General features: G+C 33.0%; 1 protein-coding gene across 4 annotated transcripts in view; it reads left to right on the top strand.

The window, feature by feature from the left end:
* The window catches only part of LOC143242486 (serine/threonine-protein kinase ATR-like), a 50239-nt gene that overhangs the window by 21013 nt on the left and 14937 nt on the right, over positions 1–14289 (top strand). For 3 of the 4 annotated variants that reach the window (XM_076485912.1, XM_076485911.1, XM_076485915.1), the window contains exons 5-6: positions 2105–2224; positions 12669–12804. In XM_076485912.1, coding sequence (XP_076342027.1) covers positions 2105–2224; positions 12669–12804 — 256 coding nt within the window. The remainder of the gene's footprint in view (positions 1–2104; positions 2225–12668; positions 12805–14289) is intronic. The other variant, XM_076485914.1, reaches the window with a different exon arrangement.

The raw sequence follows: 14289 nt of genomic DNA, 5'->3' as shown, positions 1-14289 counted from the left end.
TGAAAATAGTAAATCTATATAAATGTATAATGTCATGAGATTTAAGCAGTTGTGTCTAAACATTTATGTTTTGTAATCTGTAGTCATTCTTGAGTAAAAAAAAGCATAATGTATATTGGTTTTGTATTTTTATATGGTGATTACGAAATTGGTCAAATTGACTGAATCCATGTAGAAATTTGTTAATGGACATGAAATAAAATATTTCTTCTTAAGAAACATTTGGTAAAGCTAACTAGATGTTATAAGGATTTCTCATGTGAAATTTTAATTTAGAAGTTAATTGAATTTTGATATGTATCAAATTTATGATATTTGCTAACAAAATTGATACACACAATTTTCTTAACACAAATATATTTTAATATACAAACAACAACAAAAAACAATAACTACGGTTTGTGATAGTAGCTATTGCAAATATTAGTCAATATACAAGAATTTTTAAAAACTTATAAACTATACTGACTTTTCTATCTGTCTAGAACTGAATATTGTATTGACAGTCCAGGTCCATGACAAGCAAATTAATTTTGAGTTGATATTGTTACACTTTGCTTGAGCTAGCCAGTTGTTTATTTTTGGATGGCTTGACACTGCTTACAAGCTGACTTTTTATCAACAAAGATATTCAATGTCTGAAGTTAATTTACTGAAGTTGAATGATTTGTAGTGGTTGAAATCTGTAAACTTTCCTGGCGATCTTAAATGTAAAAAATCTGTCTTTTAGTTATGTATGAAGGTTAGGATCAGTCTACTTATCTCGTTGTCATAATGTGAAGGTAAGATTCCATCTGTCTATCTCATCTCTTCAGTAACTATTAACTCATTTGACCCATGTATTCTTCACTGACCATGACACAAAGTTTTAGTGTCTTACATTCAATATTTTATTAAACTAATTTTTGTTTATGTTGTACCAATTAATGTAGCATATAAGCTTAGCTAATAATCCATGCTTTAACAGTATACGTTTTAAGCTCCTACTTTTACAAGACAATGTTAACTCAAATTCTGAATTTCCCTTAGTATGACACACATTATGTATTTTTGCTAAGTATCTTGTCATCTTTATTTTTTCACAATTCTTTGAAAAATTAAGAAATTAAACATTCGTTACTCACTATACAATTGTTATTGCTCAGGCAAACCATATTTTTTATTGTCTTCAATTTTGCATGATAACAGAGATATAAATAGAAAACCCCTTTTACCACACCTACCTGTCACACCCTCTCTTTCAAGATATGTTAATAGTTCTCTTGTACATTTAACTACATACTACCTATAAACAATAGGAAATTAAGGTTTTTATGTGTCAAATGATATATTACATTCTGTTCTTAACAGGTATATGTAAATTTCAGGTTTTTATTTACAGTTACCAGGTCAGCCAAAATGACTGATCGCATTTTGAGTTAGGGTAGAGAAAATAACAGATGAAATGTAAATAGTTACTGGAAACAAACATTTAAAATGTCTATAAAGGTTTTTGGGATGACACAAAGGAAATTTGGAATTTTTGAGATTAAGAAAAGTATTTTAATCTCAACATAAAAATTACTTTGCAAATGGAGTGATCCATATATTCACTGACAAATCTTTACTCTAGTTTATTGAAAATACTTCACTAAAAATATTTTTCTTGTTTGTGTAACACTTATAACATTAACTGAAAACTGCCAAACTATGGGAAGATATGCACACTATTATTTAAGGTTAGAAGTATTATGTCAAAAGAGATTTTAAATGAGTACAAAGAGGTCACATGGTTGGTCAAATTGACCGAGCCCATGTTGAAAGAGTTAAAAGTTAAGAATCTATAACATATTTTAGGACCAAAATAGAAATTGTCCATTTTTTGTTATCAGTTCTCACTCAAAATCTGGTTTTCATAAGTGCTGTTTATGTGCATTACATGTTTATGTTTTTGTTTTTAGTTTTTTTATTAGCATATTTATAATATGGCATCCTAATTTCAGTTTTCATAAAATATCATGGTTTTAGGGATTTGGTCATAGTTGCATGTTCAGGCATATGAAAGTATGACTAATCATTAAAAATTATATAATACAGAATTTAACCTTTTGTTTCTTTGTGTCAGTGTGGAATTGCAATCTCTTGGATCCCTTCTTAACCAGGTGATGACTGCTTTACTGCCCCTTCTTCAGTTTCACCCACAAGGAGTTGCTACTATATTCCACTTTTTAGTTGTTGAAAACAGGTATGTATGAAGTTCATATTTATTTATGTTATTCTTTTTTACAACTTTAGATTACTGGTTAATATGCTTGACTTTTTCATATGCTACTAGAAATAAAAATCGTGCTTTACACTTTGAGGCTGTGCATGCATTGTAAGCATGACAACCAAATCATACTGAGTAGTCAGACAAGAGTTGGCAGTGGATTTTGATAACTAGTTGTTTTTCCTCAAAATTGTCAGTTAAAAAATTGTGGGTGTCTAGTGCAGATGGCCAATGAATAAGTTTCTGTGAATATCTTAAAACAAAAACAAAGCATCTGTGTTAGAGACACAAATAAAGATCAACATTTTTGTAGGTGCAGTTAAAGCTTTCATAAATATATTAATGTTTTTTTGTACTAAAACACTTTTAGTAATACACATTATGAAAATATAATATTAATGATACATCTACTAGTGCACTTTACCTTTGAGGATTATATTCTGTTATATCTTTATAAGATAAATGTTTAATATTCTCTCTTTCTTCTATGATAGAGCAATTCTGTACAAACTTTTTTTTATATCTAATAAAAGAGCATTTAACTGATAGTTGGTATGAATTAATAACAGATCTGCACTTTAGAGCAGTGTACGATTGCTTAAAAATTTAATGCTAGATATTATATTAAATTTTTATAGTAAAGAGCAATTTCCTGTTGATCTGATGATTGTTCAGAATCATGGTGAGGTAAACAATTCTTGTCACATACTTGAAAGTAAAGAGCACTCTCACTCTCTATTAATGTTAGAGGACCTTTTACATCTTTCAGAGTCAAATACACTCGCAAAGATCTGATTTACAGGTCCTGTTGCATCCTTTAGAACAAAGTTCCTCTTACATTTTTCTGAGCCACAAACAATTTCATGAAGATGTAATAATATAAACCCTACTGCATCTTTCAGAGCAAAAAACATTTTAATGAGGATATTATGCTATGTATCCCATTGCATCCTTTTACCCTATCCACTGAGGTATTTTTACAGTGCATAACACGAGGGTTTAGTGTCACACATTAAAATGTTTATTAAATAACTTTATGGTTATGTTATACCAATTAGAATAGCATAAAATATTAGCTAATAATCTATATTTTAATAGCATATAAGTTTTAAGTTCTTAACTCTATAAGGTAATATTTGAAAAAATACAGAATTTTCCCTATCCTGTCATCATCCTTTAAAAAAGTATGAAATTGTACATAAACTATTCTCCATAAAATTGTCATTGCTCAGGTAAACCACTTTTATTATAGTCCTCAACGTTGTTTGGTTACAGAGTTATCAAATATAAAATCAGACCCATTCTGCCACACCCACCCATCACATCTTTTCTTTCATAATTCATTAGTAGTTCACTCATACATTTAATTATATATTACCTATAACCAGCAGACACTCAAGGTTTTCATCTGTCAAATGCCGTGTTGTATAACATTCTATTCTGAACAGTTAAATGTCAGTTTCTCTCAGAGTATGAACAATGTTCCTCTAAGAAATTTAATGACTAGCTTGGATTAATTTGTAATGACCATTGTTCTAGTCAAAAAGCCAGAAAAATTTTGAGGGGTAATGGAATTTGTATACTTTTTGCATGTTATTAGTTTATATTGTTTGGAGTAGTATTTAATTAAATAAAACTCATTAATTGCAATACAATGAATAAATAGTATACAAAAATTAGGGTTAACTCTCTTTAACAACCGAGAGCAAACAAAAAAATATTTGTGATGTATTTTATTTCTTGTTTTTCATGGTTATTTTTTATGTATAATAAAATAAAGATGCTTCTTGAGGCTCACATGTAAGCTGCTTTTACTAGTTTTAGTAGCTCGTTGGTAATGTAATTCAATAGCATGATGGAGCTGCACATTCCCAGAGTTATTTACAACTTATAAGCATCCAGAGAGTAGTAAGTCATGTCTCAAAATCAATAAAACAATTAAATTTAAATATAAATAAATGCATATTGTTACAAACTTAAAGCTAATTAGGATAAACAAATGGGTTGTTATATTACTATACGAAGTCATTATAGAAATTAAAGTAGGTAATTCAGATTTTATTTTATTTTTATGGTTGCACAGTTAATCGTAATTACCAATCTCATTTTGAAGTGGGTTAGAGAAATAATATACATATATTATCAAATTTTGTGAAAAGAAACAGTTTTAAATGTATTTAGGAAGTCTTAGGGATTAAATAAAGGAATGTTGAGACTTTGAGATAAGGAAAAGTATTTTTAATTTAGATGTGAAAATTACTTGACACACGGACTTTAAAAATAAAAAAATACTCAATATACTTATGGACAAATATTTATTTTATTTTATTAGAAATACTTCTAAAAATATAATATATTTGTATGTTAAAGACTTACAATATAAAATTAAACACTGCCATATTTTGTGAAGATATACACACTATATTGAAAGTTAAAAGTATTTAATCTAAAAAGATTTTAAACAAGTACAAAGAGGTCACATGGTTGGTCATATAAATCGACCCTATTTCTCTCCTGGTGTCCTTTACTGCACATGATACAAAGTTTTAGTGTCTTACATTCAAACTTTTACTAAACTGCTTTTTGTTTATGATACAACAATTATTATAACATAAGAACTTGACTAGTAATCCATATTTTAATAGTATGTAAGTTTTAAGTTCTTAATTCTACAAGGTAATATTAAAAACATCCTGAATTTTCCCTAAGTATTCTTCCTTCTCTTCTCTGTTTTACCCACCACCCCTTGAAAAAGTACAAAATTAAGCTTAAAGTACTTACTATAAAATTGTTGTTTCTCTCACTAACGGCTCGGCATGGCCAAGCGTGTTAAGGCGTGCAACTCGTAATCTGAGGGTCGTGGGTTCGTATCCCATTCGCACCAAACATGCTCGCCCTTTCAGCCATGGGGGCGTTATAATGTGACAGTCAATCCCACTATTCGTTGGTAAAAGAGTAGCCCAAGAGTTGGCAGTGGGTGACGATGACTAGCTGCCTTCCCTCTAGTCTTACACTGCTAAATTAGGGATGGCTAGCACAGATAGCCCTCAAGTAGCTTTGTGCGAAATTCTAAAACAAATCTCTCACTAACTGTGATTGTTGCTACTTTCAATTTTATTTGGTTACAGAGCTATCAAATAGAAAATCAGATCCTCCCTTGCCATCTGTCACATCCTCCTTTTCAGAATTTGTTACTAATTCTCTCTTACATTTAATTACATATTACTTGTAGATAGTAGAAAGTCAAGCTTTTCTTTTGTCAATTGATGTGTTAAATTATGTTTTGATTAGGTTGGCATGAATTTCACTTATAATACAACTTTGGTTCCCACAGGAATCACAATGACTAGCTTGGATAAAATTGTAAAGTCTCTTGTCGCATAGTTAATCTGTGATCTTCAGTATATTATTTAAATAAATAATAATTGTTTAGTGCATTACTACCATTAGTATAAAAAACAGGCTTAAGTTTCACTGACAATCAACAGCAAGAAACAAGAAGTTTTGGTAAATACTTTATTTCTTGATTTTCATGTTTGTTTGTTATTTATTATTATAAAAGTAACTAAAATATAAAAGTAGGGATCTTTTAGGTTAGTAAAGACTAAATTAGGTAAAATAAATAATATGATAAAAGTGTTTCACAAGGCACCCAAATGAACTGCATGTGCTCCAAGTGATTTAAACCTTATAATGGCACAGATAGTAGCTAGAAAAGGTTCAAAGTGCAAGAAAACAAAATTTGATTATAAATGTATGTGCACTATTATGAGCTTAAAACTACATCAGATAAACAAAAGTAGTTTCATGTTACAATTCTAAGAATAAAAGAGGGTAATTTAGTTTTATTTAATGGTGGTTAGGAGATTAATCGAACTGACTGATCTGGTTTTAAGATAGGGTAGAGAAAATGAAAGGTGAAATATGAAGTTTTCTGGGAAAAACATTTGAAATGTATTTAAGTGGTTTTATAAATTGCACAAAGGAATACTGAAACTTTTTTGGAGGAGAAAAATATTTTTAATCTTTACACACTGCATCCTCAAAACAAATACATAATATATTTACAGACAAACCTTTATTGTAGTTTGTTAAAAATACTTCAAAAAATATGATTTTGTTGTGTGTGAAAGACTTGTAATGTTAACTGAAAGACTACCAAGTTTTGTTAAGACTTGAAATGAGTACAAAGAGGTCATGTGTTTGGTCATTTTAACTGAATTCATGATGAGAGGGTTAAATCCAAAAGCACTTTAATGAAATCATAACATTACAAGTCCCATTACAACTTTCTGAGCCAAGGAAAGTTCCATGAAGATATAATAATGAAGAGCCTGCTGCTTCTTTCAAGGGCAATGACCTTTTCATGACTATCTGATATTACAGGTCTTGTTACATCATTTTAGAACCAAAAATAATTTCATGACTATTTGACATTATAGGTCTTGTTACATCATTTAGAACCAAGAACACTTTCATGACTATTACAGGTCTTTTTGCATCGTTTAGAACCAAAAACACTTTTATGACTACCTAATATTACAGGTCTTGTAACATTTAGAGCTGAGAAAACTTTCATGGTGATGCAATGTTACAGGTCTACCAAAGGTGTTCAAAATCAAAATTATTTTCATCAGGATGTAACATTGTGTCCTTTTGAATTTACCACTTTCATAGTAATTTGATGTTGTAGGTTCTTTCATTTTTAAGAACACTCTTGATATGTTGTAACTGTAAAGGCCTATTTACATCCTTCCAAGTCCAGAACACTTTCTGGTTGATCCTTTTGCATTTTTTGAAGTGAAGAATATTTATGCTTTTATTTATACAGTGAAGAACAGATACTATTAAAGTCGTATTCAATGAATAATATTTGTAAAAATTATTAATTTAAAAGAGTGGAATAGAGATCATCAAAATAGTACAGCCTTGATATTGATGAATCTTCTGTCCAGCTGAAGGAAGTGATAAAAGACACCAATAAGAACTACATATAATCACATTCTGTTCTCATTTATAAAATCACACATTTCTCTTCACTAATTCACCAACTTGTGACAACTGCTGCAGCCCTTCCAGGTAGCACCTCTGAAGTGGAGTGTGTCTCCTCCAATGTGCACAGCACAGTCACAGACACAAAACACTACACCCACCTTAAATGAAGTTGATATGAGGAATAAGAATGACTAGGGCTATTTTTTATAACATTAATCCACAACTGTTTGCAGGACCATGAGCAGTGATTTCCTGGTTAATAAAAACATGATCAGTAACAAAAGTTGGATGTGTTTATTGTTATTACTTAGTAAAATCTACATATACATCTATACTAATAATGAAATTAACTTTGACATGTGATTCAAAAGCATGCATGTAAAGTAAAGTCAGATACATGCCCTAAATCTAATAAGCTACATGTGTGTCACTCTGTCCTTTTTTTGACAGTTGGCTGGATTTTGTTCCTCTTGCACAAAATAGTAAAAGTGTTTTCTTTTTGCATCCCTCACATTTAGTTATCTTAAATCAACAAGTAAAGTATAGTGTCCCCTCCCTAGTGCAAAGAAAATGGCTTTACAGAACAGAAGAACCAAATCTTGTATTGTACTCTTAGACTTTGAGAGAAGGATGAACCCACCATAAATGTTTCCCTAACTCATGGATTGTGTTTTAAATAATAGATATTATTGTATAAGAAAATTTAAAGGCTGAACACTATGTGCTTGGTGTGATTCTTTTGTGTGGTAAGGGGTCTTACCAGGAAAGGTTCCATATTTTTAGTTTACTTTCTGTAGATGGGTGGCCTTGTGGTGACCCCTTCCAGGATTAACCTGAAAACCAGTTTTGGACGTTTTCAACAGGTGTTGTGGACATTGTGTCAGATGTTGGTGTTCGGGTATGATGTTCATGAAACCCTGGTGTAGCTGCAATGTCCTTGTTTAGCATTGTAACGTGTAGCCTCATAGGACTCCATTGTGGGCAGGGTCAATGGGTAGTAAATCTTCCTCTCACTCTTATGAATTCCGTAATCCTTGAAAATCACCACAACCATCAGATCTTGTAGCTCAATTTTTAATCCTTCATTCTTTATCTGATTAATCCTTAGGGCATATGTCTCCCTTTTTCATTTAAAAGGGATTAGAGTGGAATATTTGCTTTCCCAAGTCCATCAAGAAGCTATGTTTTGGGGACATCTTTGTGGAAATATCAACCCCAAAACACAGTGAACACCTCCTGAATTTTAAGGCCATTGGGGATATACCCATTGATGTTACTCCCCCTTGCTACTGTGAATTCTTTACAAGGAGTAATTGTTGAGAGTAATTTGAAGAACATTCCTGAGTTGGAGATTCTTGCTTGTTTCCCAACCAAGGAGTTTCTGTTGTGCAGCCATTTCTTCACTTGCAAGGACAGAATTATGCTGCCAACCAGTGTCGTAATTTTGACATTTAAATTGTTACATCTGTCTGCCTTGACATCTACCTGAATTGTAAGGTGTGGGTATATTCCTAACCCTCTCTGATTTTTTCAGTGCCAGCAGTTTTGATTTCAAAGACATCACATCGTAGTTCTTTGACGTGCACATTTTTGTGGTGGCAAAGACCACAATGCATATGAGTACAAACTGGAACCACATTGCATTAAAAGTAGTGGTTGTCACCTCTTTTACTTTTGTCCTTGTCTTAGGTGGGTGGAGGAGAAAGAGGTACAGTGTTTTAAAACAGTTGACAACATTTAGCTTGAAACTCAGAAATTATTTTTCCCCAACTCCATTTCAGACATATGCTTCTGCACTATGTACCACTGCTGCAGTGCGAGTGCAGAAAGATTTATTTTCCAACAATGTGAAGAGTATTTTGCCCTCTTTGGATAAGTGAATTGGCAAGTCAGTGTCTACTCCTCACTCTGTTCCCACCATTCTTTCCAGTGATTGCCCAGGTCCAGGTTTTTCAGCCCTGCTTCTGGCAATATGCTATTAAACTTTAATCCTTACCACAGCATTCCCTTGAGGTTCTATCTTCCTCAGTGAGCTGTGCTCTTTTAGAATAGACAGTCTGCCACTCTTCTTTTTAGCCTTCATATTCAGGTGCACTGGTAGAATTGGGTGTGCCATTGGATGTCATTGCTGTTTCCACTGATCAGCCCATACTGCAATAGCTTATTATCATTCCCACTTGTTTATCTTTCTTTGAGTCATCTGAGGAAAGCAGATATTTCCAATTGAATGTACTATCTCTTTAATAAATATCTTTCAAACCATTCTTCTATTCCTATTTATGCATATGGTTTAAAGTAAGGTGTCTCTGTACAACCTGCCAAGGTTTTTCTCCAAATGATTGAGAGGGGGAAGTTGTCCTTACTAGGTTATGCATTGGTCACAGCTATTTAACTCATTATTTACTTTCATCTGCGACTGAGCCACCAATGTGTGGCCTTTGTAACACTCAAGTCACAATAAACCATGTTTTACTGTCATGCCATCATTACAATCATAAGTGATGGCACTAAAACTAAACTAAACTAACGTGGCAGGGGTTCAGTTTAGAGAGAGAGAAATCAGAAGAGTTCTCTTCCCAACTGGGGTGTTCAGGAACTTTGTAGTTCCTCTTCGTCCCCTTACATGAGAAATGTTTTAAGATATCCGTGGAATTTTTACTTTATTTTTAACATTTCAAAAAAATGTTGTGGTGTATTTGTGAGTGAGAGGAAGGACGGGAGAACTGGACAAAAGCAGCGAAAGTGAAGTGAGCCAGACCTTGGCTCGAGGATGGAGTACACTGGTGGCTGGCGAATTGGTTTTTAAAATTTACTGTAATTGATTTAGATACCCTTGACTGGGAAAACGGCCCTTTTCAGAATGAGGCTGGGACCTACGGGTCCAATGCCCGAGATTTTGCTGTGGGGGGAAATGGGAGTGCCCCGAGAAAACCCACTTTCACGGCCTGGGCGCCTAATAATCTACCCAGACCATGCCCGGAAGTAGCTGGGAGAAAAAAAAACAAAAACTGATGAACTCTGTTGGTGGTGTACGTGGAAACTGTTAGCTGCAGTCTTGTAGATCGGGTGGTAACTTCATCATGAACTTGTTTCCACACTTGAAGCCCATTGGTGCAACTGTGAAACGTGGTCTTGGTGGTGGAACTACTGGCTGTTCTTCGCTGGTCTGTGATGCTTTGTTTCTTCTCGAGATTTTGGTTTGAGTTTTCTGCGTGGAGGTAGATTGTTTTTCAGTTTGTGCTGTCGCATCGATGGTTATCTTCGTAATGGTTTGAGTCTGGCTGGTTGTTGAATTCTGTGGAACTAGAATTGAAGTCTGGCAGGAACTGTCCTTTTTCTTTCTTGAACTACTGGAACTTGGCGTGTTGCTAACAATGGGTGTTGTCGTCTTCTGAGTCGGGTTGTCTGAATCCTTTTTCATGTTTCTTCTAATACTGTCTGGACTCGGCGGTATTTTGGTATTTTCCTGTTGGAAGATTTCCGTTGGTTGTTTGCGATATTTGGGTGCTTGGTTTGAACCATTCTTGAGTGGTCGTCGATGTGGGTGTTCGGCTCTAAAATGAAATATATGATAATAACAGCCATCTCGTAAAATACAGTCGGCACTGTACTTCGATGTTGTCACTATCTTCATGAAGTGTGTGGGATGATTACTGTTCTTAGAATAAATTCGATGAACTGCGTATACCTTGGCTTGTATTTGGGGTTCTATGGTTTGTCTAATTTCTTCTGGTTGAATTGATGGGTCGATGCCCCTGAGGAATACAGAATAAAGATTGACTGGACTTTTATTTGGGGAACAACTTACTTTAAATTCAGTGTTCCATGGCTGGCACAGATAGGTTTGGTCTGCAGTAGTGGCTGGTTGGATGAGAATTCCTCTCCAGCGTAAAATACGGGTCCTGGACGGTTCGATGGTTGCCCCAGGCTTGGCTCGGGCGATCAATGTGGCGTCTTGGTTCGGCGGTAAGCCGTCGACGATTACAGGCGGCACTAACAGCCTGACTGGTGAGGATGAACGTTTCGTTCTGAATAGCATATTGGCACGTCTGACTTGCTCGGTGACTAGCTCAGGTCTCTCTCTCCCCTGTTGTGGAGGCATGTTGAAAAATGTAAAGTTAACAATGGAAAGAAAAAACTCTCCTCTTCAATGGCACCATTTTTGATATGCCTTAAGTATGGGTTTACCCTTGACATTGGAAATGGTAACACTGTCCGACTTCCTCATGTCTTTAACTTTTTATGGGCCATTTGCCTTTTTAATTCTATTTAGATCTTTTATCCAAATTTTGGACATTGTTTTGTTTTAATTTAATTTATTTTTTTGCCTTTTATAAGACTTTCCTTTTTCCTATTTTACTGCTTGTTTGGTGTAGATAGTCTAGTTGGTTTGTGCCAATAAACACCAACCAACTGAACACAATGTAGAAATATCAAAGTTGTTTTGATTAACAAAGTTTCCATTTCTTTGTTAGGTGGAATTGCCATAATAAAATGAGAAAGTGCTTAACAGTCATGAAATACAATTATATAGAAACATCACAAAGTCTAAAATAGTGGTTATGTACATAATAATGTGAAGGAAGTTTTCATGACAATATGACTGAATCTACTTTACTGAATTATTTTGCATGGTGATGTATTTTATGTTTAAGCAGTTAGTCAGGTTTAAAAGCAATCCTTTTGGCAAGTTGAAGTAATGTGTTCAATAAATACAAGTTGATTTTTGTTGCAAACTGCAGGTAAAGAACAGTATTTAGGGAAAAGATGCAAGGCTCATATCACTTGTTATTGCACTGAAATTGAAAAAGTATAATTAAGGGAACATGAAGACTGAAGAATTCAGTAGTACTTATTCAGTAACCTGTTTCTATTGTTTTTTAGCTGTATTGGACTCACTGCAGTTTATTTATTGTATTCAGTGCAATTATTTTGTTACAAAATATAATAAACTTAGTTTATTGGAGTTCGTGTATCTGTTAAAATCAGTAAAATAAATCCTAGTAAATGACAAGTTTTAGAAAAGATGTAGGAAAGCCCTTCATTTTTTTATTTTTTTTTACATTAACTTGCATGAATAATTTATGTGCATCTCTAAACAACAGTTCATAAGTTATTTGTAATATATAGGAATACATTCGTGAAGATGAGAAACACACTTCAAGTAAAAATGTATTCTGAAGACAGATGGTATGGATATTAGAACTTTAATTAACATAAAGCAGAGTCAGTTGCAAACTCTCTCTTTGTTAACCTGAAGATTAATGAGAAGATCAAAATATTCTTCTGTGCTTTATGTTAATTAAAGTTCTAATATCCATATTAGCTGTCTCAAGAATACATATAGGAATACAGATTATTTTGAAGTAGAGAAGTTTGAGTTGAAACTTAAATAAATGTTTATCTTCTTTTGTTTTGTTTTTAGATTAGAAATGAGGAGATTGAGTGAGAACCAAAAGTCTTCATTTTTTTATTTAAGTGTAGAAGATGAAAACTTTGCTTATGATTTGGTTCAAGAGCTAGTTAGGTCTTTCCTAGCAGCTGAAGACACCAGAATACAAGTGAGTGGTTATTTTATACTGAAGTGTGTCTTTTGACTCTGTGTTATTGGTTTTATTTCACATTGACATACTTATGAGAAATGGTTAGAATAATTAGACTACCTATACAAAAGTTGCACAGATTTGAAAAATACTTTATTTTCACTTTACTTAAATTTAAGTTTTTCATTTGTTAAAACTTAATCATTTATTTTAAAAAAAATTAGTTTAAAATATAATCTTAATTATCTATGAACCTTGCCATTTATTTCTTTCACTATACATGAGATATTAAATTTTTCAGAAATCTCAAAACAAATTGTTGATCACAGTAATCACTAGATATTCAGTGAGATATGACATTTAGTTTACATTACCCAGTTGCTTTCTTACCCAACAAATGGTTTGTAACATGATGTTCTGAAATATGGACAAACATGTTTTGAATCTCCTGTGGTCTTCAAAATATGGATACAAATGGGTGAAGAAGTTCAGTGCAACAAAACAAAAGCCACATTTTAAGGTGTGTTACCAAATCCTGGACTTACGAATGACAGCAGAATGTGCTTTTATATATTTCAAATACTGCATACCATTTTGGATTGTATATATGCTTTGAACAAAATACAGATTGTGACAATCATAACTCGCCACTGAAACACACTGTAAATGGAGAAAGTTTTAAATCGTCATCAGGTAAATAGAATAAATAAACTATCAAAAGATCACTTGTACAGGGTGTTCAGAAAGTCACTGTGCACTTGTATATTTATTAACAGACATGTTTCAATATAGAATACAGGAGGTAAATATGAATAACAATTATAAACAATATTAAAAGTGACCCCTGTTGGCTTGGATCCTTCTTATTTTGTTTCTAAACACTGCTGTCAGTTGCTGGCTTGAAATAGACTGAATAGACATATAATTACAAAACTGCACAGTGACTTTCTGAACACCCTGTATAACATTTTGTAACTCCGTTAACAGCATTACTACAGTTGATAAACTTCTGCCAACCTGCATGGAGCCTAAGACAAGACCTTCCAGCTATATGAAGTAGTAAAGGTGTGCCAGGCACCAGCAGAAATGTTTTTTTGTTAAAAAAGAGCATGAAGTGAAAACATAAACTAACCATCTTTAGTGGCATAAAATTGAGTGAAACCAGGGAGAAGAGACCTCAGTGTTGTCTTTACAAAACCACTACTATCACTAGTCAGTAGGAACATTAAGATTGTTCAGGACATAGAATTTTGTGTGGAATCAGCAGATCAGTTTTCTGGGAGGGCAAAAAATATAGAAATGTCACTTTTGTTTCTAAGTGAAATGTATTTAGAGAAGAGAAAATACTTCTAAAAGTGAAGGAATTTCTTCACTGAAACAGTGTTAAGCTACATCTGCATAATTTTAGGACTAACAGGTTTCACTTTTATAAGCTCATTCATTACTTACAAATAGACTTAATGTGTTGAAATAAAATTCTTTGTAGACTGAGAATGTTTGTAT

This window comes from Tachypleus tridentatus, unplaced genomic scaffold (assembly GCF_004210375.1).
Source record: "Tachypleus tridentatus isolate NWPU-2018 unplaced genomic scaffold, ASM421037v1 Hic_cluster_2, whole genome shotgun sequence".
Classification (NCBI taxonomy): domain Eukaryota; kingdom Metazoa; phylum Arthropoda; class Merostomata; order Xiphosura; family Limulidae; genus Tachypleus; species Tachypleus tridentatus.
The sequence above is the reverse complement of the archived record's forward strand: the minus strand, read 5'-3'. Positions and strand labels throughout refer to the sequence as shown.